Source organism: Gambusia affinis, linkage group LG14 (genome assembly GCF_019740435.1).
Source record: "Gambusia affinis linkage group LG14, SWU_Gaff_1.0, whole genome shotgun sequence".
Lineage (NCBI taxonomy): Eukaryota > Metazoa > Chordata > Actinopteri > Cyprinodontiformes > Poeciliidae > Gambusia > Gambusia affinis.
Window position 1 is genome coordinate 12361204 of NC_057881.1, and position 25290 is coordinate 12386493.

General features: G+C 38.1%; 2 protein-coding genes across 3 annotated transcripts; both read right to left on the bottom strand.

The window, feature by feature from the left end:
• Positions 1-1135: 1135 nt before the first annotated feature.
• Positions 1136-12364, bottom strand: laptm4b (lysosomal protein transmembrane 4 beta). 2 transcript variants are annotated; one of them, XM_044139451.1, is made up of 8 exons: positions 12074-12364; positions 9361-9478; positions 7157-7230; positions 6944-7066; positions 6617-6715; positions 5069-5164; positions 1714-1772; positions 1136-1574 (listed from the first exon to the last, which is right to left on the bottom strand). In XM_044139451.1, exons 1-8 carry the CDS (start codon positions 12164-12166, stop codon positions 1535-1537), a joined length of 702 nt encoding a protein of 233 aa, XP_043995386.1. In that variant the 5' UTR covers positions 12167-12364; the 3' UTR covers positions 1136-1534. The 2 variants fall into 2 exon arrangements, with proteins under 2 accessions (XP_043995386.1, XP_043995387.1); XM_044139452.1 differs by having other exon boundaries at positions 1136-1772; positions 12074-12350.
• A 3402-nt stretch (positions 12365-15766) lies between these two features.
• On the bottom strand, positions 15767-25190 carry mtdha (metadherin a). The gene is made up of 12 exons (XM_044139453.1): positions 24290-25190; positions 22996-23103; positions 22733-22847; positions 21996-22157; positions 21752-21823; positions 21435-21608; positions 20455-20523; positions 20240-20311; positions 19970-20115; positions 19127-19237; positions 18911-19010; positions 15767-18803 (listed from the first exon to the last, which is right to left on the bottom strand). The coding sequence occupies exons 1-12, from the start codon at positions 24653-24655 to the stop codon at positions 18736-18738; spliced, it is 1563 nt and encodes a 520-aa protein (XP_043995388.1). The 5' UTR covers positions 24656-25190; the 3' UTR covers positions 15767-18735.
• Between the last annotated feature and the right edge of the window lie 100 nt (positions 25191-25290).

Below are 25290 nucleotides of genomic sequence, written 5' to 3' on the forward strand. Positions count from 1 at the left end.
CCGAAAAGTTACCGCAGGAATTTGATTCAAAAAGTCAAACTTCTGCTCATTTTCATGATTGGGTTACAACAAATGAACCTCCAAAATGTAAAATTTTTAAAAATATGATATTCTACAAGATAAAATATGGACTTTTAATTCAGAATCACCCCCAAACACTTCAATGGGACTTTCCTTGACAACCCTCTTAAAGATGTGGTTGTGGTTTTTTTCTTCCACTAAACTTTCTGTTAAAATGTTTGAATAATCACTATGTGAACAACCCACTTCTTTAGCACTGACCTTGACAAACTGTCCGACTGGTAGGCTTCTCCTTGACTGTGTATGTCATAACAAAATATATATATATATATATATATATATATATATATATATATATATATATATATATATATATATATATATATATATATATATATATATATATATTTTTTTTTTTAAATCAAATTACAGAAATAAACTTTTTGACCATATTCCAACTTATTGAGACAAAAAAACACTTGATTATTTTCTGCACATCTACATTTTGCCTCCTAATTGTCTGCTGCCACAGTTTCATCTTCATCCGCTCATACTGAGATGACTCCAACATCTCGTATGATTTTGCAGAATGTGCAGGAAGAAACCCTCAGTCCGGCTAATAGCCATGTTCGCTAAAGGTCACATTATAACTGAGACCGTAGAGACGCAGTCGGTGCTGCTGCAAAGGAAAGACAACGTTTCACCTCATGTGCTCACTTGAGTTCCCGTCTTACTCTCTGTTCGGTTGTGGACCTGCAAAGGGGTCGGACTGTAAACAGCTCTCACATCCAGGCGTTACACCATGTTAGATCAAGGAAAAAATAGGAAGGCAAACTGGAATACTGGGATAGAAACCAGTGGCTTGGATGAGGGTTCCACTGTTAGTTGATGGGTAAACACACAGAAGACATTTTTTTTGTCGTTTTTTTTTTTCGGTCCAGGTGTTGTTGTTTTTTTCCTGCACACCTTCTTACAGGATGAGTGACACAAGTTAATAGTTTAGTTAGAACAGACGACGCTTCTCGTGTTTCCCCTCGTCGGTTTTCACCGTAATACAAAAAGTCATACAAAAATACCCTGACATTACATTCATTGAAGAAAATTTGCAAACTACTTGTTTTTTGAAAGTGCTATTTTACTGATAACATTTGTTGTTTTTCTTTCACACCCTTCTTTGTCTCTCATCCATTGCACATAGTAAGTCTCTATTCAAAGACACCAGGGTTTGATTCACAGTATCGGGGTTAACAGTTGGTGGCCAAACGGGTGCAGCTTTTAATTTAAGCGGGAGGAGAAGGAAAAAAAAAAAAAGGGAGGGGGGGGGGGGTTTGAATAAAGTTGGGTCAGAGCGTTCTGGCAGTGCCAAGAGTTCAGATGCTTCCAGGGAAGAGCAGCTGCCTGCAGGGAGCGCTGGCGGGAACGGTCACGCTGTCCTTGGAGGAGACGATACGTCACAACAAACTGGGGGTGGGGGCAGCAGGAAGTAGCAAAGTTACGTCAAGGTCAGTTTCATCTAATCTAAACTTGACAGGAACTCAGGCTGAAACTGGCATCTAGAAAAACAAAACAAAACATGGCCTTGACTTGGTACTGCAGCCTGAGTTGGGATCCTACTGTTGAGAAGTAGATATGGAAGGTGTTTGTTTGGGTGTCTAATTCAGCAGCGAGGTCGTCTCTCATGCCTCCACGTACTGAGGAGGGGGGTCCTTCGGCGGGATGGTCACTGCTTCCTCGTACGGCGGCAGCAGGACCTGCGTCGGAACAAAGAACTGAAGCTCAGTGACTCAGAATTGAATAGAAACTCTTGTTTTTAATCTATCTAGAGGTTCACTGAAAGTAAAAAATAAACTCTTTTCTTGGATTAGATGTTAAATCCATCTCTATGAGCTGGAACTTTGTAAAGTTTATCTTTAAAGATAGTCGGTCTTGCATTTTAGCAAGTTCGTCTTCGCAAAAATTCCTACACATGAAATGCAGACTGTGATTTCACAAATGTTTTGAGGTGACTGTTTTCTAGTTACCTAATCTAGAATTTAGAAAGAACATCTATTCTCAGAAGAACAGGCCACAAACAAATCTTTCTTCAAAACATATTGTTGTGTTTAGCCAAACTGAATGAAGTGGTGCAGCCAAAGTGTGGTTCTATTCACTACTAAATTGAAATAAAAAAATAAAATAAAATAGACAACAATGAGTTTAATTAGGAGATCATTGTTTTGTGCTGCACCCAACACTTTCGATTTTAAGAAGATTTTGATATGTCAAAGAAAATTTTAACCTAGAAAATAAAAAAGGTGTATATCCGTCCTGGCAGATTTTTTTTCTAAATAATTAAATAACAAAACTTAAAAGAAAAAACAGAGAGAAAAGACCAAAAGGAAAGTTAGGAGTGAACGAGACAAAGAAGTAAGTGATAAATTAAAAGTTTCTGGTTTCCTTCCCATCGCCCTCAGAGCTGGTCCTTTCACAAAACAGCAGAATCAGCTCTGAGGAAACAGCACACACAGGCCGGCTTGTGAGCCGCTCTCTGTCAGAGGTCTTTCTCTATGAACGAAGCTATAAACCCGGCACTGCTGCTAATTCAGAGAGCCAGAGCGTACGCTGGGAGAAACAGTCGGAGAGGCCCTGCGAGCTCATCACAGCTAGGATTTGAAATGAAGCAGACAAGCAGACAGTTATGTAACGCTTCCAGAAGAAGGGAGCGCAGAAAGAAATATGTGGAGAGAGGAGGGGGAAGAGGGGAAGAAGAGAAAGGGGGATGACCCTAGTGCATTTTGATGGCATTTATAGAAAAGCACAACAGATAGGAGGAAGCAGCTGGGTGCTTAATGTCTGAAGGCTGCAAAAAAGCTATTTGAAGAATCTTGGCTTTTCAGTGGTAAAAAAAAAACCCCAGAGTGCTTTATTTATCAGTGGGCAGAGTTAATGCAAAGATAGCATGTTTTAATGGGGTTTTTTTTAGTCCAATCTAAAATTGGTTTAACCTTGCTGTCTGCCACAGATCTCTGCTGCATTCAGGAACAAATTGCTCTTTCATACTCCTGTGATTAAAATGCAAGCAGCAGATGCTGCGGCCTTCACCTGGCCTGGTTACTCCAGAACTTTCATTACTCTTTTAATTCACTTATGATTTAAAAAAAAAATAAATTAATTAAATATTTTATGCATTCATGTTCCCCTCCTGTGCAAAAAAAAAAAGCCTTTACAAAATACAAATTACAAGCAAAGTAGGAGAGCATCACCAGTATGTTAAAAACTAATTAAGAGTTTGTAGCCTCAGCTGGAATCAGAACAACAGTCAACATAAATCAAATGAAATTCAGAAAATAAAATATTAATCACACAGCTTCTAAACGGTGATGTCATTACTCTCCTTTGATAACACTTATTCTAGTTTACTATCCTTTGTCACTATGTAATAATAATTACAGAGAAGATATAGCTTCAAAGTAACAACTGCCCTGCATTGAGTCTATTAGTTTTATTGTGTCCCAGGCAACTCTGTTGTTATCTTCACTGTTGACTGTGATAATTTGCACAGTCAACAGTGCAAATTATCACACAATGTCTCACGAAAATGTTTCGTGAGACATTTTCCTTATCTGCTTGTGTTTTGTGTATTTCCATTAACTTCTAAACTATTTTGTACATAAATGGAAGTCTCTCTGGGCCAAAGCAGGTTAGAAGCTCCAAACTATAATCAAAGCGGTTTCTCCTTTCACTATCTAGGAGTGAAAACAGTAACTGGAACATGTCTAATGTTTGCCGAAGGCCCATACGATGCACAGTGTGACATCAGAGCCTGCTGGATTAGCAGCTGTAAACGGAGTCGTGTGTTTAAGGGGAAAAGCGTCATCAGCGTGAAGGGTGGCCACTGGAGCACAAGGACAAAGTGACAGACAGATAAAGTGCTGCGCATGGAGTCGACCGGGGTGTGTGAGGCAGATTAATGTCTTATCTATCAGGATGGGGGATTATAAACACAACAGACACATGGAAACCATGACCGTGCTAAAGCCTCTTAGAAACAAACGGCGTTAACGCTGAGGGGGAGAAACGGAACAGACTGCCTGAACGGCAACACCTGAGAGAAGACAGCAGAAACCCCCGAGTCCAACCGAACAACAACTAAACACTGAATCAGGACAGATTCACCACGCAGTACACAGTCTGCACAGCTGCGCTTCTATTTACAATTATTTCTACATAATTACTCAACACAAGACGTTTTAACAAATCTCCGATTTAAGCTCCCGTCAAACAGATGGAGGAAGCTGATTAACAAAGACTCAGACCCAAAGGAAGCTTCCCGAAAACCTGTAACTCCACAGGTAAAAGTTGTTTAAGTAACGAAGAGAAAAGGAATAAAATATTTCAAGCTTTCACCTTTTTCACCACTAGATCTTAATTATAAAGTCCAGCCTGAATTAAAACTAAAACTAATTTCGGTTCATTCTCCACTACTTTATACTTCTAAGCTGATTTTGCAACAAAAACAGGAACAAATTTACCTTCTTTTAATAAAAAATTTAGGATTATAATTGGTTTGTCACGTAGCATTTGTGTCTAGTCTGAGCCAATTTATTTAAGAAGAAATGTCTGCTGTTCTCTGCCATCGCATTTATCGTATTTTAATATGGTGAAACTTACAGCAAAGCTGCTATTATTGAAATCTAACTATTATGTCACAAGTGTTTTTGTTTAAAAAAAAAAAGTCTTGCCTTTCCCTCACTGAATAAATAAAATATTCAAATTTAATATATTCAAAAAAACAACAACATATTGGTGAGATTTATGCCACGGCAAATTATTCCTGGACACATCTTTACCTGGGCAGGTGTTTGCGTTTAAATTCTAAAACTAAATTCACTCTACATGTGGATTTTCATCATAACCACAATCAGACAATAACTGCGTCAGAAGTTTGTGAATCGCAGCTTAAGAGATGGCGGCTTACAAAGAGCCTTCCAGGTAGAAGCCTGACCTCTGTTACTGTGTAAATAAAACCTCAATATGTTGAGAGAGGAGAGGGGAGATGACGACTCACCGTCGTGTCGTTTGTCGTGACATACACCAGGACTTCTGTGGTGCCTCTGCCGCTCACGTATCTGTAGCAGTTCCACACACAGCCAATCAGGTAGGCCTGTACACAGGAAGTCAAACGATAAACCAAATAAAAGCATAAACAAAGAGCCTTCAGTTATGCTGATGATGTTTTGTTTGATGATTTATTCATGAAGGAGGGTTAGATAAGAGACATGTGACAGTGTTATTAGAACATTCTGGATCGTTTCCTCGTCCTTACTGAGCCTTTGCCGTTATACCAGAAGCAACTTAACAGGCATGTCTTGCTTCACTGAGGCTACACCTGAATGAAAGGAAGGTCTCTGACTTGGCAGAAGAAGAGCAGATTCATTGTGTGTGTGTGTGATTAGCCTGCTGAGTCGTTGCCCCTGCCAGCACTGGGAGCAATCAACCAGGAAGCCAAGCAGAGTGCAAGCCAATCGCTGAGCCGACCTCCTTCTTCTCTGTGTAAGGTCAACTCAAGCAGTCAGCATCAATTTGCTCATGTTTGAAACGTGGCCTCGTTCGTCAGCTCATTATTATTCCTTGCGTTGCTTTGCTGTCCACAATTGATTCTTTAATCAAATGTATACGGAGTTATTTTTCTTTCCTATGGTTTGCATTTGCTGCATTTCTTATTGTATCTCACGAGAATCGCTCCAAAAGGCTCTTCTCTTCACATTTCTGCATCTCCTTTTCAACCCAGTCACTCAAGACATTTAAATCTTCCTCTTTCCTAAATTGTCTTTTCGTTCATCTTTTTTTATCCAGCTCTTCTTGTTCCCCATCTGCCGGTGTCATCTCTGCCAAGTGCAGTCAAGTGAAGGATGTTGGCTTGAGGAGGAACGTCAGCAGGTGCTCACTAAGGAGTCCTTGAGCGTTAGCATCTGGTGCTTTCTGTGGGTCTCAATGCTCTGTACAAAGAATTGCAGCAATTATGCTGTCTTTGTATACAGTGGCCCATGTCATGAGCACATCGTTTTTCAGCATGGACTCTATAAGCTGAACCAAGTTCACTGTCAAAGGCACGGCATTCCTAACTGTTTTGACTGCGGGCTGTTTTCCAGTGGCTGCTTCCTGTCATAAAACCCCGGCTCTGGCTTCGAATATCTGCCGACAACAGCTCTAATCTCGGCTTAGAGGAGAAACAACTTGATTTGATTGTACAGATGACTGCAACTTTATGCCCCATCACGTCCTAGAGCCTCGGAGTGTAGCTGCGCCTGGAGAAGTGCATGAAGGGAGAATCGGTTTGACAAGAGTTGGATTCCTGACGTCCGTGACCCTCTGCTCTCTGACAGCGGGCCTTTTCCAAAAGGATCCATGCTCTTTAGATTTGTTCCCATTACAACTACAAGCTTCAACGTTTTATCGTTTATGCGATAGACCAACACAAAGTAATGCAGAATCGTGAAGTGGGAGAAAAACTCCAAAATTTATTCCTGAGCTGTCAGCTATGTTCCTTGGTCTTTGGTTTGTTCACTTCTATCCTCAAACATTTTTAGATGTTTTAGTTTCGAGGAGCGCCTACCTTGAAGGAGAGGATGCAGCCAATGAAGAGCAGGACTGCAAAGACTAGGCACACATTGTTTGTGGACATGATGTCCTCCTTGTAAGGGAATGTCCCCGGCTGGACAAGACGCACAGAGGAAGAAAAAGAAATCAAGAACAAAAAAAAGGCATCTTTAAATCAAGGAGGTCACAACGATCACTTAATCTGCATGGCTAATATTTAATTTTAAGTCTTCATTTCACTGAATGATTCTACAGTTATAAAAACAGCTGTCTGACTGCAATTTAAAACGAAACATAAGAACCTCTAGAGCGGGTGCTCAAGATTTACTGGGCTGCTGCTCACCAGCTGTTGAAGGTAGTCCTGCACCGTGTTGGGATAAACCACCACACTAATGGCCACCAGAGTGTTAAGGGCAAAGTCGAAGATCTGGTAGCAGAAGAATGGAATGATCCAAGCAGCGTGTTGCTACAAGGGAGAGATCAGGATTAAATAGAGAAATTCATTTTCCGTAAATCCAGATTGGGGTCTGTTTCATGTTGGCGTCGCGTGTTCTACCTTGTAAGCACCATATGTTGCCATGCCGCATATAAGAATCATGAGAAGGGATATTGCAGTGGCAATGCAAATATCTGCAGGAAATAAAAGCGAGAAACAAAAGGCAAAATAACATTAGCAGAACAGTTTACAGATGAAAAATAATAAATGCATGCCTTCTTAAAGACTGTGACTCAAGATGTTGCATGTTGGTGATCAGCACAATTTCTACTGACGGGTGCAATAGATAATGATTGTTTTTCTTACAGTTATCCGTGCATGGCTTAAATAATTTGTGTAATTATCACTGTAAACATATTTCATTCTGCATCACATGTGGGTCAAAAGACCAGTTTTGGTGTTTAAGAAACATCTATTTTGGGGGTGCAGTGGTGGCGCAGGGGCAAAGCACAACCCATGCATTGAGGCCATAGTCCTCGTGCCGGTGGTCGCAGGTTCAAGTCCCGGCTTGGCGACATTTGCCGCATGTCTTCCCCCTCTCTCATAATCCTCTTTCCTGTCAAACTACTTTTGAATAAAGGCCACTAGAGCCAACAAAAAAAAAAGAAACATCTATTTTTATAGTTTGATGTATTATACTAAAAGGGCCATTACTTTAAAACCGTTAGGATTTTTTTCCCTCAAAATAAGCAAAAGATTTAATCTAATAGCAAACTTATGCACCAGAGATGAAACAGGAAAATGCATGGTGACAAAAATTTGATTTGATTGGTCCTGATCAGTGATAAGCCAAATGGAAACTTTTAGCTAAATTTAATGAGTTTGTGCTTCGTAGAGACATTATTCCTTCCTCAATAGGAAGGACTAATGTATTGTTTAAAATTTTCTGAAAGCTTTAAACAATACTTGCTGCTTATGCATTAAAGCAAGTTCAAAATGTCAACTCATATACCATTTTCTTTATTTACATGAATAGAACTCAGTTACGTGTATCGCAGGCAGAGTGACGTCTCCTCTTTTATGAAAAACAAATAATAAAGAATTAAAGACCAATCAAAACAGGAAGCCTAGAAAAAACTATCTGAAATGCTGTTTTTACGTCTGCTTATAACATAGGTGTTAAACAGAAGACATAAACAGTGCATTTTCATAAAACAAAAACCTTATGGAGTCTCTGTCCTCAGTCTGCTATATTCAGATTCCTACCAACATTATGTAAGAGGTGCTAAGTTTACCAAAATCTCACACGTTCTCAAGTCTCACTGATGAACCACTTGCTACCGTCAGTGAAGAACTAAAAGCATCCACTGATAGGGCTCCTCTGTATTCTCTGTGTCCAGGCTCCATACTCTTACACTCATTAATTTTCTCATACTGTAAATCAATCTGTTCAGGCTCTTTGGCCATCTAAGATAAACCTTATGTTTAATAGTATTACACAAAGATTATTTTGTCAAATTAGACAGTGTCTAGCACAGACTACAACATTGATTATTCCACGATAACTGTACTGAGTCATGTAATAAAATACAAACATGTAGCTCTTATTGGTCAAAGTGGAATAATGGGGTTTTGCAAACATAAGTTCACCATTACAAGGGGATTGATTGTTCTTGTTATGCATTTATTTGCTACCGATTAACAGTGTACCAACAAGTTCCCAGATTTTGTATGACAAACATTTTTATGTATATGATCAGTAAATATGGCAAAATATAGTAAAAGAAAACAAGAGCAAACAGAATTAGATGTCAGACGCTTTTCTTCACACAATCCCATTGGCTCTCGGTCTTTGCCCATTGCAGAGCAAACGTGTTGGGATGGGAGTTAGTCAAGATGGCCGTTTTAATCTGAGAATTAGAGCAGTCATTTTTAATCAGCCGCCCGGGACAGCGTCTGAAGTCTTCCAGAGGCGGCCGTGATGATGACAGTCGCTGCAGGGAGAGAACTGAAAATACACATCATGCACTCTGATTTGTTCTCTATGCTGCACAGCTAACACAGCTATGTCCGTGCTGAGAGCAGCACTGTGAAAAAGGAAATCTGCCAGCTGGGCAGAACAGCTAGACACGCAAGAACCCAGATGTAGATGGCACGCAATGAGTCAGGGGATCCATCCATGTCCACTTTTGAGTCAAAAAACAAACAACAACTTCAGAACACGATGTGGGCTTCCATATTAACCATATTCACACACAAAGCAAATATCTCCTAATCACAGACCATCGCTCAACTCAAACACAAAACAAAGTCGTGGCACTTACTTGCATCGTCCATGACATCGATGTCAGTTCCCAACTCTGAGCTGGTAAGGTGATAGCGGTACTGAACTGGGTCATAGAGAGCTGACAACAAGATGAGCAGGACCACCGCGTTGATTATCTGAGGGAGGAAAGAAAAGAAATAACAATGGTAAACTACGGGTGAGTCTTCAGGCAGCACCTAGTACAGTAAACACACGCTTAACACATTTATAGCAGTGGTGCCAAAAATGATAGAAGGCGATGCATAAAATCTAATTCAAGTTTCAGATAAAATTTTTTGGTGATTCTTAGTTGTTTTTATTGAGTCCAGCTCTGAGGTTTTATTTTTTTAAATGTCATTCCTTTCTTTTAGTAAATCTGGAAAAATAAACCATACCTATTTTCATCCCGTTTGGATTAGTATAATAGTCTTTATGTTGGCATTGGGCTGTCACAGATTGTGCCAAAAAAATATCGCACACAGACAACCAAGCATGGACATGCTCATACCTTCAAAGTGGAAAATAACTTTACATACGTCTTTATCAGTATGAGAATCAGGTGAGCTACCCAGAGAGAAACCATGGGAAGAATATAGTAATTGTATTTATTTATCTCAACTGTATTGTGCAATATGATGCCAAAGTGGCCAATAATAACAAAACTGATACACTTTAAAAATCACTCTTAGAATGTAATTCTTTATTTTTATCCCCATGGGTCTATTAAGTATTGTTAATAGTAGTGGGGTCAAACTAAATAAAAGAACAAGGCTTTCCAAAGGTCAAGGATTTGCAAAGCTTACTGAACTATGTTTAAAACTACAGGTTAACCTATGAGTCAAAACAGAGGCAACTAACTATATTTAGCCTGTTACAAATGTAGGACAAATTAAAGACTGGTTACCTAATTCGTAAAACGAACCAACCCAGGAAAAGCTTTCTGAGAAAACTAACCCGAGTTACTTAAAATACCAAGAAATTGTCCTGGAAAGGTTTACTTTTATAGGCTTATTTTGTCTCTTGCCCTGCTAGTTCTCAAACTGAAACCCAAAGATCTTGAAGAAGAAAGAAAAAAAAAAACAACAACAACCTTTTTCACAAAAAGCCAATTTTCAGAAATAGAATAAAGGTTTAACAAACCACAATCCGTATTTTACAGGATTTGTCATCAGTGTAGAATCCAGGTTTGACCTGTCTAGATGTTATAGTTTAGGAGTTGGATTATATCTAATATGGTGAAGGAACAAAAAAAAAAAAAAAAAAAAAAAAAGGTATTTAAATCATACTTTTTTATTTTTCATGAACCTAATGAAGTTCACACAACCCGTATTTTATAGAATCTATTACTGGAATAGTTTAATTTTGTATGGGTGTGAACTTTCTCCACTGTGCCTGACTTTAGAAAGAGTGTACAGGGGCCCAATTTTTTTTTTTTTGTGGGGCGGGGGCAAAGATTTTTCATTTCTTTTCTTAAATAAATTAATGTTTAGCAAACATTGTACTTATTATGCATAAAACTCATAGGCCCAAATCAGGTAAGTTATGTATTTATATATAGGAATGTTTTGAATATAAATAATAGTAGTATTTGAAATGTAGAAATTAATAATACATTTTTTAAACAACATGAACGTACTGGCGAGGAGACATATTAAATCCTGGTATAATATTTTTCTAATGAATAGGGCACCAAAGGTGGCTTCAGCCCAGAGACCCACATCCTTCTATATCCAGCCCTGTCTCTATGCATTATAGTTTTCAAGATGAAGCCCTTTTAATTTGGTTTAGACGCTTTAAAAATATACCTATTTGAAGTTATCACAAACTTACAGAACTCTCTAGGGGACATTGGTATTTTTTGCGTTAACTCGCAATAATGTACTGATCAGTTCATGCGACATAATTGAATACTGTAAGCCTTCTTAAGGTGACCATCGTACTTTCTGCTATTATATAGTTTTCGCAAGGTTGTTCCATGCATGTTAATATCTCTTTATAAAATATCTTAAGTGTTATATATTTTTCTTTAGGATAGAAATGCACCACAAAAACCTATGACATAAGTGGAAACGTTCCGTAAGAAGGAAAGAAATAAAAAATACATCCAAACTATTTGGACTATTTCTGAGTAACCTGACAGTTTTAATTGTGTCTTTTTTGTGTTGATAGTCTGAATTGTTTAAAGGGCCGTTTTCATGTGCAGTTCCATCTTAACCTTGCACAAACATAAACATGCAGTCAATAAATCGACTCAAGGATTTTTTTTTGGCACCAAAGAGTTAACAATCAACACGTTTTCACTGATGGCTCTTTGAATGTGTAAATATTTGAAATTTTAAACTGAGACTTGTGACAGTGTACAAAATAGACCAGCAAATATTGCAATGAGCTTATTGCGTTGTAACGCAAAAGAAAATATTTTTTCCAATGTCCCCTAGAGGGCTCCGCACAAACTGAATAAAGATTTAGCAATTAGATTTCGAGCAAGTGCGGATCACAGATGGTTTAACGGAGGGAAACACCTGCGAGGCGGATGCTAACTTCGTCTAACGGTCGCTTCAGCTCATTAAACCGAATGAATCCGAAAAATTTCAAAGAAGAAAAAAAAACAAAAAACATCTCACCAGCAAGTTCGCTTAGTAGCTACTACCCAACTTGGAAAACATTTCACTGACCCGCCCTGCTACACATTCGGTGCCCACAGAGTCATAGGGAAAAAAACTGGACCTTACCATGTACCATATTCCCAGAATAATGGTGCCCGTCCGTACATGGCAGCAGAGGCAGCAGCTCGTCGAGTACCACCGGTCCCACGGCGAAATCATCTTTTACTAACGCTGTGTTTTTTGGGGTTTTTTAGCAGTTAATTCATGAATGCTGCTCCCCGACAAAAATATTAAAGATACTCTAGGCTACAGTGTCAGAAGCAGGTGAAGCGGCTGGCGCAGCATCCAGTGGACGTTTGAACTGGTTTTTTTTTTTTTTTCAGAGTGTGGAGTCGTGCGAGTGGAGAGGCAGAGGGAGGGGGAACCGTTAATCTGGTTTATCCTTCCGTCACGTGACCAGGGAGGATTTTTTTTTTAGGGTCAAAATGAGAGAAGCATGATGATGAGGAAGAAGACTATGGAGAATGTTTTGAAATAAAAAAATAACAATCCAATATATTAGTTTGACACGTTCTCGTTATGGTTTCTTGCTATTTCTCCTTTTAACATAAACAGAAAAGCGTTCGTGCTTGTCGAACGTTTTATGTTTGTCATTTTACAAACACATTTTTTTGAATGCTTTTTCTAGAGGGGCGGTTATTGTGAAAACTAACACTGTTTGCTTTGACAGCAACTGTGAACATCTATTTTCAAGTCTTGCTACACATTCTCAAATGAATTTATTGTATGTCTGGACTTTGGGTTATTTAAAAAAAATGCATTCTTTGATCTGAACCACTTTGTTGTAGTTCTGATGTCGTGTTTATGGGTTTCCATCAACTGGAAGGTGAACCTCCACCCCATTCTCAAGGTTTTTATTATTAATTTTTCTTCCACCTTTTATTCCCTGTATTTATCTTATATCTCTTTCCATTAACCTTGACCAGCTTCTGTGTCCTTAGAGTACTTGGTGAAATAAACTACAAACATACATAATAACATAAATTAATATTTTCAAATGAGCAGACAGTGCTACGGAAAGAAAATTTTCCCCGTCACAGAATTGTTTTATACAGTATATACATATTTTTGTTCACTTAATTGTTTCACATCGCAAAACAATTTTTTCAGTCAAAGATAGCATGAGTAAATATAAAAACAGTAATCAAATTATGATTTCTAAAATCAGTCCAAACTAGGTCACTCCAAAACCTAATCTTGTTTTGTTTGAGGTCTATGAAGATGAACATGCTCATGTGCAATAGATTATTGTCCTGCTGCATAATCCCAAGTATTCTTTAGTTTAAGTGTACAAACTGACGTGAACACATTCAGGATTATCTGATGCTGTACAAAATTCAAGGTCCCACCAGTTGCTGCTAGTTGTCCAGCAGCCTTAGACCATCACTCTGTGATGTTTTTAGGTTTTCTTTCTGAAATGTCTTAGTATTACTCCAGCAATGGTACACGCCATCTAAAAGGTTCAGTTTTTGTCTCATTAATCCACAGAACATTTCCCTTTGGGTATCCATTCCTTCACATGTTTTTGGGAAATGGGAGATGGGTTTTGAGTTATTTTGGTTTCCACCATTCAATCATGAATATCTGAGTCATTGATAAACTCTTAAAGTGACCAGAAACTCCTTGGAAGGTTCACCACTGTTTCATTTTTTTCTCAATTTGTGTATAATAGCTCTCATGATGATTCACTGGAAAGAAGTATTGCAAATTTCTTCTTTTCACTTTCCTTTGTTTCTGATTTGGTTTTGAATAACTTTAGATCATGGTATCATGTGTTGGTTGTTGAGATTTTCTAGTCTTGTTGTCAGACAGGACTACCTGATACTACAAGTTAGGCAGTCTTCAAGCCTATGCAGTGAAAGCAAGCTAAATAATGTTTTTGTAACCTCTAATTCACAATTTAACCAACATGGTTACCTTTTTCCATTGAACCATGTTGGTTTGGATCAAAACTTTCCCTTACTTAATAAAATTCTAACTTGAAAATTGCATCTTCAATTTACTTTGGATGTATTTATCTAATTTTAAAATGTGTTTAATGATCCAAAACATATAAGTGTAAGAAAAAAGCACATGTAATTTGCATGGGAGCACATTATTTTTTATGGTACTATTCATAAAACTCCAAGTCTACAGTCTACAAACAGTCTCTCAAAGACATTTTAATTTTCAGAACATCTGAACTGAGGGATTGGACTTCATTTCATGTCAGTCTGTGCAGATGGCCGAAACCAAGCCGGACAGCTGGGCCACCGGTAAACACAGCTAAGCTCTGTTAGGTGAACTGCGTCATACTCAGATTGGGGATTTTCCTCTTCTGAAATGACATAGCTTCCCCATTAAGTGCTCAAGCACACAATTCAAACATGTCTAAGTTCAGGTCCATTTTTCTGTTTTCATGTTTTGAACTGCTACATAAGAGAGACGGGGCTCCAACGTTGCAGTCCAAAGTCTTGAAATTATTTCTCTCAGTTATCAGAAATTGCGAAAAACACAGATATTACTTGATACTTTAAATCCAGTTCCTAACATCTGCTGCTTTTAATCGGTGAGACTTCTGAGTTTCAGGCATTATGAAAGTGGAACTCCATTTTTACAAAAGCAACGAGAGGAGCGCGTTTTTGAGCAGTCAGCCATTACAGCGTGACCTCTCACTGTTAGAATATGCTGTGATGATCCACTGTGCCGCAGCTGAATGCACATAGAGATGTTGGAGATTGTAAGAGATTAAAAGCTGCTAAATCCTAAATGAACTAAGAGATAAAAGAGTGAGAGAGAGTCAGTGAGAGAGAGAGACACTTAGAGAGAGAGAGAGAGAGAGAGACATGCAGTAAAGGGGGTCAGGTTGTGTGAGTAACATGCCACGCGACTGCCTCAACACATTGAGGCAGCAGTTCGGCCTCGGGAGGGGAAGAGCATGGCTGCTGACATAGATTTGTACCAAAACATGTAGTCAGTTTTAGCTTATTTTATTATTTTATAACATATTTATGTTGTGAAAAGCCTTAAAATAAGTATGTTTATGGAAGTGGCGTAATTTAAAATAAAAAATTCAGAAGAAATTCTAAACACAGGCTTCCTTCCTGTTGGATTTGTCAAAAAATTTTTTGGGAGTGAGATTACGGTACAGCAATGGAAAATTTATGTATTCTGACTCGTTTGCACATCAAAGACTCACAATGAGCTTCGCACAGTTCATCATAACATACTGACAGAATGGAAATGTAGGTGAGATTCTCTTGTAGGCCACAAGGATCCATTCTCGTGTCAATCTTTTTTTTTTTTTTTTTCTCCAAAGCGTTTTTGCAGCGCTAGTGGCTCATATTTTTTTGTGACAGTAGGCAGACGGGAAAGAGGATGAGGAGACGGGGGAAGACATGCGTCAAAGGTCGCCGGGACCGGGAGTCGAACCTCCAAATGTGGGGCGTACTAACCCCCCTGCGCCACCACAGCACGCCCCTTGTCAATCTTATCTAATATTTATATAATGTCTTCCTACCTAAACATGTATGCTGATGATACATAAGTTTATACACATAACCACAGTCCCTTAGTCACCAAATAAGCGTGACACTGAAATATTTCTTGCTATTGATGTTCTTTTTGTATGCTTAGATTTAATATAAACCACTTTCAAATAGCCTTCTGAACAACTGAACCTTCCTCGCCATACCAGGGGTGCCAAGAAATGAGGAGGGTACTGTATCACATGTCAAAATCAGCCCGAGCAATAAAATCATCACAATAATATCCACAAAATGATATGAAGCATTTCTCATTTAATTATTTCCAGAACAAACATAGAAAGATCATTGTGATGTCCTTAACAAAATCATCCCGAGATTTTCTAGACACAACTGTATAAATACAAGAAATAATTTTACTCATTGGTAAAAAGGGAACAAAATGGGCACCTGAATCCACAGTGTAGCATCGTTTCAGACCTACAAACATTAATCAACACCAGTCAATTAACATTTTAATATCTCAAAGTCAAGAGAGGAAAAAATTGGATGTACATAAAAAGTAGGAAGTTTGCAAGTTTTCTTCTAACATAAAGCTGTTACAGTATTTATAACAAGAGGTACTCAAGAACAAAATAGTTAAAAGGAAAAAAAAAGATTTTTCTTATGTCTCTTTTCCCCCCCCACAAATACTATTACCAAAGTCATGCAAAAAAAAAAGACATCAAAACTTGCAAAAGGATGGAAGCTAAATGATTCCAAGAAACTTTCTATACGGCAGATTAAGGCAGTAGAAATTAATTTCTTTTAAATGTATACGCTCAAACAACTTGAATGAAGAGTTCAAACTGCTCTATGTCACATTTTTGCAAAGCTCTTTTTCATTTATTTTTATTTATTTATTTTTTTTAGTTCATTTAAAAAAAATTCTCCTTCATTCTTGGGAAGAAAAAAGAAAGTTTCACATTCGGCAAAAACCGTTTAAAAACAATTAATTCGCAATAAAAAGAAACTATACAGGTTTCTGCACAGTGCAATCACAAACTAGAAAAAAGCCCTTACAATCTATACATATGGCGTGGCTTTTTCTAGGAAAAAAATGGAAGAAATACTTATAAAAAGTCATTTAGAGAGCAGAAGAACGCATTTAAAAAAGCATAAAAGCTGCTTAGAAAAGGACAGACTCAATCATAATGACAACTTTGATAAAAAATAGAAAGACAGCATTTACTGATGTTACTGTTTCATCGCCTTGACACCGTCAACCTCAAGCCTCAGCTACAGTGCCTCCTGGTGGCTTCTACCAGTCACTGCAATCTCAAGGAAATTTAATTTGTAGACATGCAGCAAATTTCGATCTAAATTTCAATATTTTGTAAATGCAGCTAAAGCTAAAGATAGTTATTGAACAAGAACTGCTAGGGGGAAATAACTCTGAACTTTCTGTAGACGTTTTAAATTCCCGATATATCAAGACCATATTCATCTGAAAATCCGCAAGATGGATGGTTTGAACATGAAGAATGTCAAGGAATGTCATAAAGGAAAGAATGAAATCGACATTTATAGAAGATCATATATTGTCAGTGCTTTTTTTCTTTAACTAATTACCCTTACTGTCTAAAATAGTCAGGTTGGAATGCTTTAACTTGCAACATTTAGCTGCAATTAAACGCTGCGAGGAAAAATGACACGCTTGATTTAGAGTAAGAGTGAAGCAAAGTATATCAAACATGAAAGCATGAAATATTAAAGAGTTCATCGAAATGTTCTGCCATTTCTAGCAAAGCAAATCAAGAAGGTATAAACTTCTTGATACCTGTGGGAATCAAGAAGTTTTCCCACAGGTATACTCTAGTTCAAAGATGACCTAAAAATGTGTCTCCATTTCCAGTCAGACGCCTACATTCGGTCATTATGGGCGTAAATGTTAGGATAATGTTGTAGGGACACCACGAGTCCCTACAACAGGCAGCTTTGGTTCAATTTAAAAACAACACTTAGAAGCTTATGGTTGAATTTACCATACAGTCAAAATTATACATACTGGCTCACATATATATTTTATATATGTCACCCCACTAACATTTGTTTAAAATCCCCTCTGCAAGTTGCAGAGAAACCACAGCTTCTGGCGTATTTCTGGCTGGATGTTAGACTTTATATCCCGGAGAACGCATAAAAATAAAAATAAAAATGAATGGATTAAGCTGTTTGCAACAAACTTCTAAAATTGGTCCCAATTTCAACCTCATTACAAATTGATGGACTATGCTGATCTGTTATCAGGAAACCAACAACATAAAAAGAAACCTGCCATTCCCCTTAGGAAGAGTGGTAAAATATCCAGACAGAATTATTAAGCCAGTTGACTGATAATAAAACATATTAACATATTAAAAAGAGGAGAACATAAATATTTGCGTATGCTTGTACCGCTTTGGAAAAATCCTCCTAAATTCAAAACTGTGTACAGGCTGGACTTTGTAGACAAGAACAGTTCAAATCAATCATTAAAGGTACAAGAATAGGCCATTTATGTCCATAATGAAAGCATGTAAACTTCTGAATGGAACTGTAATATTACAATAAAATGGGGTTGAATATATCCTATTATTTTCTGTTTAAGAACCGAGAATATTTTTTTTAAACTAACAAGAAAATTTTGAGCGAAACAGATAATCTATGAATGTGTAATGAAACTCTTGAGTCCGTTAGCGAACATCTGGGCTCTACTTTGTTAGATTCACCCCAAATCTAAACAGATCCTTCAACCTTCAGCACAAAGCATTTCAGTAAATCACAGAGAGGGAGTGGAAGAGCAACAAAAACAAAGTGCATCATTTAGGACGACCAGCCTAACTCAGACTTTGCAAGATAAAAAAAAAAGAAAAAAAAAAGAATTAAAACCTGCGTTTGTAGTTTCTTGGTTGACAATTACACACACTCCTGCTGCATAAACAAAAAAAAAAAAAAAAAAAAAGATGGAAATATATTTGCAAAACTATTAACCATGTAGCATTACTGAAATCCCATCTGAAACTCTGCCTCCGGTTGCAGTTTAGCAAATAGTGCAAAATTAGTTACAATTAACAGTCCATAGGACCACATTTCACTGCTATACAGCAGGTCAGATCTGCTGCTCGCTGTCTTCTTGTCGCTATTAAAAAGTTACACATCTAAGACAGAAACTGTACCTGGTAATTATTGCATGAGACACTCTTAATCATTTGCATAACCTTTGTATAGACTTGTGTTGTTCCTTCAAGTTTCCCTTCTGACCTTTTTCTTCTGGGAGGGCTTCTGAGGTTCGACGGTTTGCTCAGACTTCTCTGTCAGAAGGCAGAGCAGCAGGGGTCAGTTTAGAGTAAGTATTTTAGAATATACGGAAAGAAGGGAAAACTGTTACTACATTGTGATTAATGGAGCCTGAACTCACTCTGAGAGGATGATATGCTGGTGTTCTGTGAATTTAGCGGCAGCGCAGGATGCTCTGGGACTTTGGTTGCTGCGCTGTGTAAAGAAGCTGCACTTGGAGTCTATAATCAAACAATTACAAGCAAAGTTACAAGAAAACAAGTACTTTTACAAATTAATCTGTTTTAAGTATTTTAATTTGAAAAAAAAAAAAAAGAATTTGTGTGGCATTTCCTACTGGAGCATCAGCTGCCAGCTCCTCCTCTGCTTTCTTCTTCTTTTTCTTCTTCTTCTTAGACTTGGCTGCTCCACCTGAGGGATCGTCAGTGTCCTTCTCATCTTCTGATACCTGCCATAAAATTGTCTTTTTTTAAAAAAAAATCTTGAATTCTACATAAAAAAAATTATATCAAAACAAGGGTTTTGACATGGAATTATGGATAAGTATTACCGGTGAGATTTGATGAAGGATAAAAAGTGCAATAATTAAATAAGCCACAATGTGAAATCCATGTCTATAATCCGTTGAATTAAATCACTGAAATAAATTAACTTTTTAATGATATTCTAAGACACAGCTGTTAAATATGAAAGGAAAAAACAATTACCAAAAGCCCCAAAAGGAATGCTTTTAGCTTTTTTCATCAAGTTATTTACTTCTCCTTTCCAGACCAAGAAAACACTCTTATTTAAATCTGAAATCTTTTCATAAACAAAAGGGATTCATCTTATTTTTAGTCTCAATCAAACGGTCTGTTTCACACATGGCCAGTAGGGGGGCGCTGTTTAACACAAAATGAAAAAGTTTAAAAATCTTTTTTATTTTGAAGTAAATTTACAAACATCTCAACTGGAGCCTGGAATCTCAGAACCCCTCCTTTGCCTGGATGATTTCTTTATTATTCTATGTTCGTTCATGCAAGAGTGTCTATTTAAAAGAACAGGAAAACAAACAAAACATGCAGTAGCAGTTCTTTTCTGCTGGTTAACCAAACTAGTACCTAACCATGAACCCAAAACCAAGATATGCGCAGAGCTACGACTTGTGAGTGTTCATATATAGTGTATTAAAGTATAAAACCTTGGGCTGGTCCTTCTGCAGGGTTGTTGTTGTTGTTGTTGCTGCTGCTGCTGCTGCTGCCACCACCAGTACAGGAGGCTCTTCGTAGTTTCCCCAGTGCTCCGCTGGGGCATTCCAGTCAGAGGAGGAATCAGCTGCCATCCCCTCTGGAAAACATGTAGCAGAGAGCTGCAGGTTAGATATCAGAAGGAAGAACAAACAGATCCTTTATAAACAAGCTGCAGTCACTTATACGGCTGTGCTCTGTAGGAAGAAGCAGTGGCTACTCACTGACTCCTGACCACTGATCGTCAACAATGGTTTGGTTGGCCCACTGCAACTTAGCTGAATTTGATAATGGATCTAAGAGAGAAAGAGGTTTATTATTATTATTCACTTTGTAAGGTTATAAAATCTATTCTGGCTCATTACGAAACTCTTTTTTTTTTTTTTTTTATTTCCTGGACAGAGCCAGCAGGAAGTAGATGTGATCAGTTAGCACCAACCTGCAGAGTTCAGCTGCAGCACAGAAAATGGCATCGTCTTCGTCTTCCTGTCCATGCCGCTCCAAGCGGCTGTTGACAACACATGGAGGCAGAGGTACGGTTGGAATGCTACTATGATTTATTTTTGTCAATAACACATCAACAGTCTGCTAAATTATCACTTGTACTTTTAACTAATTCTTAAAAAAACAGCCTCCTCCAAAGTTGCTATGGATGCAATACTTTGTCAGTTAGAAGAGATTTAATAAGTCACAAAGCCACAATCTGAATGGTTATTCAGCACTCCCTACTATGACACCCCTAAATAAAATCCAGTGCAAAGAAATGCCTTCAGCGTTATAAGAAATCCTGTTTACAGTTTGTGCTTTGGTAAGCTAAGACACAAACTGAATATTTTTTGCCTGTATGCTGCGGTGGAAAAAACTATCACATCATGTTGAACACACCATCCACGGTGTAAAACGGTGGTGGCAGCATCATGCTGTGGATATGCTTTTCTTCGACAGGCAAATCCAGCAAGAAAAAAAAAACTGTAAACGGCTTCAAGACTTCGGACTGAGGGAGAGGTTCAACTTTCAGCAGGATGACGACTCAAAACATGGCAACCTGTAGCTCAGGTTGCCATGAACAGGCTTTCGATCAAAGCCTGTTCAGTCCAGTCAAAATCCAGACCTAAGCCTTACAGACAATCGCACCAAAACTTGAACACGCTTGATCACAGATTAACTCAATCATTTGATCTGACTGACACTGAGCCATAAGAATGGGCAGTGTCTAAGCGGCTTTAAGAAAAAACACACGCCACACTTTTCAGTTTGTAAAAAATATTGGAATCCTGTGTGAATTTTCCTATTTCTGCTTATTCTGCATTTGTATTAATAAAGCACTTTTGTATTGATCTGAATTACGCACCACTTTGCCGATCCGTCTCATAAACTCTTGATACAATATGTGAAAGTATACGGGAATAACAGTGGTACCTTGAGACTCCTGAGCCCAGGGTCGGGGGTCAGACTGGGACCTGTACTGTGCAGATGGAGATGCGGAGCTCCACTTCTTTCCTTCCACAGAACCAGCTTGACCAGTGGCCTTCAATGGAACATCAGACCAGCCTTCACCGTTGACTGTAGGCTCTGCTCTCCATGCAGAGGAAGCTACAAAAAACAGTAGCAAAAAAAGGAAATGCATGACTAGAGATACTGCTGCTGTTAAACTGGTGTTTTGTGCAGTTTTAATTGTTGCAAAACTCAAAATGAAACAAAAGAATTTCAGGTTTATTTGTACAGAACAGACTTACAGTTCAATGTCTCAGCTTTGCCTTTCCCACTGGTTCCGTCTCCCTTTGCGTTTGGTCTCGAATGCTGGTTCTCTGCATCACATATAGAGCAAATAATGTGCCAATGTCAACTTTGCGACATCATACTCAATATATAAAGTTTGTGTTAGTGAGTATAAACAACCACTTTAAACTTGGGTGTGGCATCAAATTCTCTTATTGAAACAAATGAGAACAATGAATTTAGTCTTCAGGGGATAATTACCATTGTTCGCTCGCTTCTTTTTGTACGTTGCTGAGGCTGCAGGTGTTTCGACGTGGGCCTTGGAAGCTTTGTCGCCTCCCGGGCTCCCAGAATCCTCTGAACCTTTGTCCTTCCTTCGCTGTTGCCGCTTCTCTCGATTGCTGACTTTGGTCTCCCACGCACCTTGAAGAAAAACAGACGAAGCAACAAAGAATGATTAAGCAACTACAACCTTCTATAAGAATAAACTTTTTTTTAAAGACTTTTACTAATTTGCACAAGTGCATTGTAAAAGTATTGGAGAGCCTCTGCGAACTTTAATTCACAAATGAATTTAGGGTCCGACTTTGATTTAAATCTTTCCATTTTTTCTGATTGTATGTTTAGAGTATTTGTCCTGTTAGTAGGGGAACCTCTGAATAATGTTATAATGTTATTCTTGCCTAATCTGTCAGTTTAGATGCTACATTGGATATTTCAAAGATGGAATTTTGTTTTATAACCTAACATTCCTAACTTATATTTAGTTAGGAATTTTTAATTTTTTTTCACTAATGTTTCCAAACAAACCTCTGAGGTACTTTTAAGCCTTTTTTTTTTGTGAAAAACCTTTGAACAGCTTACAATGCTAGTCTATCATTTAAAATCTCAATAATATGTTCAAGTGTAGGTGGAATATCCCTGCATATTACAAGGGGCTAGCCTAGGCTAACAGTATAAATGGCTCGAAAGTGACAACCCCTCCAGTGGAGACGCACCATCATCGGGTTCTTTCACGTCCCTCGTGGGCAACACCTGGACTGGTTTCACATCTGTCTTAGGTTTCTTCTTGTTTTTTTTCACCTGCACCGGGGGCGGCACCTCATGCACCTGCTGAGATTTTGAAAATCAACAACAACAAAAGCTTGGTTATAGTTTTCAGAAGCGATAATTAGACCATTAGAAGACAAACCGTCAAATAAAACTTGTAGCTTACTTGTTCAACAATAACGGTTTCGATTCCCCTTAATTTTGGTCTTACCTTAACAGCTTTAACCTGTGTAGCTGTTTTTGAAGCTGCCACAATCTCTTTAACTTCCTCTTGAGCAACAACCGGCGGCTGTGGCGGCTGTCCATTGGACTGAGTCTTCTGTAACACAAAAACATGAAACAAAACACAAGCTATTGTTAGTTAGCTTTGTAAAAGCTAACACTTTGTGCTAAAGTAGCAGAAACAGCTAAAAGTACAGATTTAAGAGAGTTTAACATGGACCAAATGTAATGGTTGAGTCAGATTATATCGAAAATTGCAGATCTTGTCGGTTGTTCCCAGTCTACAATGATCATCAACTATTAAAAGTTATCCAAAAAAGGAACAGTATTAAACCAGCCATAGTATTGTGATGCACATGGAGAAACAAGGATGGCACATCTGGCCCTATCCAACGGATGACGTACAATTCATCTTACTTATGGAGCTTCATGACTGAAGGCCAGTCAGGGTCATCATCAATATCTGCTGGAAACAGTTTTTGATCAATTGCGATTTATAAGGCAATATGCATTAAAATCCTGCATGCCAATAACATATTTTGTCGATTTGGATTGACTTTGACCGTATTTCACGCACACCTGTTACAGATGGTGATCAATATCCTAACATTGGCATGATAGACAAATAAGGATTCACTGCAACTGATGACAAGTTTTCATTTATCTGTGCAAACGTCGTATTTCAGGACGATTTTACTTATTTGCATGGACTTAAAAAAACAATGAAGGATTCCTCAACTCTTTATTGAATCTCTGAGGACTTTTTCAAGAGTCTTATGTGTGTAAATACTTGTCTCGATTTATAAAAATAGAAAGGTACTATTAATCATAACCTCGTTTTTATTACAGAAAGGAATATGTTGCTACCGGAAGTATCACCCGAAGGTTTTATTAATGGAGGCTATCACTACTGGGCGCTATAACCTAATCAATGACGTGTCAGTTAGCAACACGTAGCTAGTTAGCATACCTCTCTATTTTTTTCCAACAGAAATTGTATATATTACATATTAACTAAGAGATGGTAGGTAAAATTATTGTTTTTTGTAGTTTGTAATTAATCTTTGAACATAAAGTGAGCGTCAAGTTCATACTTAGTTTATTATATGGAAGGCAGCTGAGGTAAATTAGCGTAAAATGGTAGCTGTTGTAAACAAATATAGCTATATTTACTTTTATTTATTTTTCTCCACTAGAGAGAGCATCGTTAGTAAGACATATTGAAGAAAATCGCTTGTTTCATTCAGCCATTGAGATGAGACATCTCATTCCTACTTCCTCACCTTGTCGCCGGTTCTCTTTCTGTTTCTCTTTTTTGGCTCCTCTGGTTTGACACTTTTATTATTAAAGCTGGCCTTTCCTGTCTCGTCGCCGCCTTGGTTGACCTGGGAAGTCCGCTTTTTGCCGACCAGTCGCCCTCCGCTGACGCCGCAGAAAGCGGCCCAGGACGCCCCGAGCAGCAGCGGCAGCAGCAGACCGACCGCTGCCGTTGACAGGATGAGCCAGCTCGGGTAAAGCTCGGGCTTCAGACCCAGATCCACTCCGAACTGGGCCCGAACCAAGCCTTGCCCCGAAGACACCAGCTCTCGTAAACGACTAGAGAGCAGCTCGGCTTTTTCCAGCGCGAAACTCCGCAAGTCCCCAGCCATGTTTGACAAAAAAAAAGCGAATGAACCACACTAGCTGTTAGCTTTCATTTTACTCTGCATCCGTGTATCGGAGGAGTGGCTAATCTAATCTCGCTGCAAGAAATCAAAACTCCATTCACAGCACTTAAAGATACTGTCCACTTGGGTATTTTCACTCCATTAACAAACACCCACTAATAATACAAACTCAATTAAGTAATAAAGTACTGATGTGAACCCATAGATTTCACAAATGTAAAATAAAAAGCAAAATCAAGAAGAAAAAAAATCAGCTAACATTCTGCTTTATTTGTATTGATGACATCACAAGAGGCTCAAAAACTAAACTGGTCGGGGGGCATTAAAACTATAACTCCAGTTATAATTCACCAAATTACGATAGTAAATTAATTAAAAAAGTAGAACTTGCATAAATAATTTGTACTGATTTTACAGAAAATTTTGGACATAAGCTTGAAATGCTGTCTAGAAATCCAATTACTTGACTCATGTACAACAGAAATATTTATAACCAATCTTTCACTAAATGTTGGTGTAGGCTCTAGCAATAAGCAGCATTTTGTTTCAACAAAACTTGATTTTTATTTGCAAACTATATTTCACTGAATATAAAAGCCTAAAACAAAACCAACCAA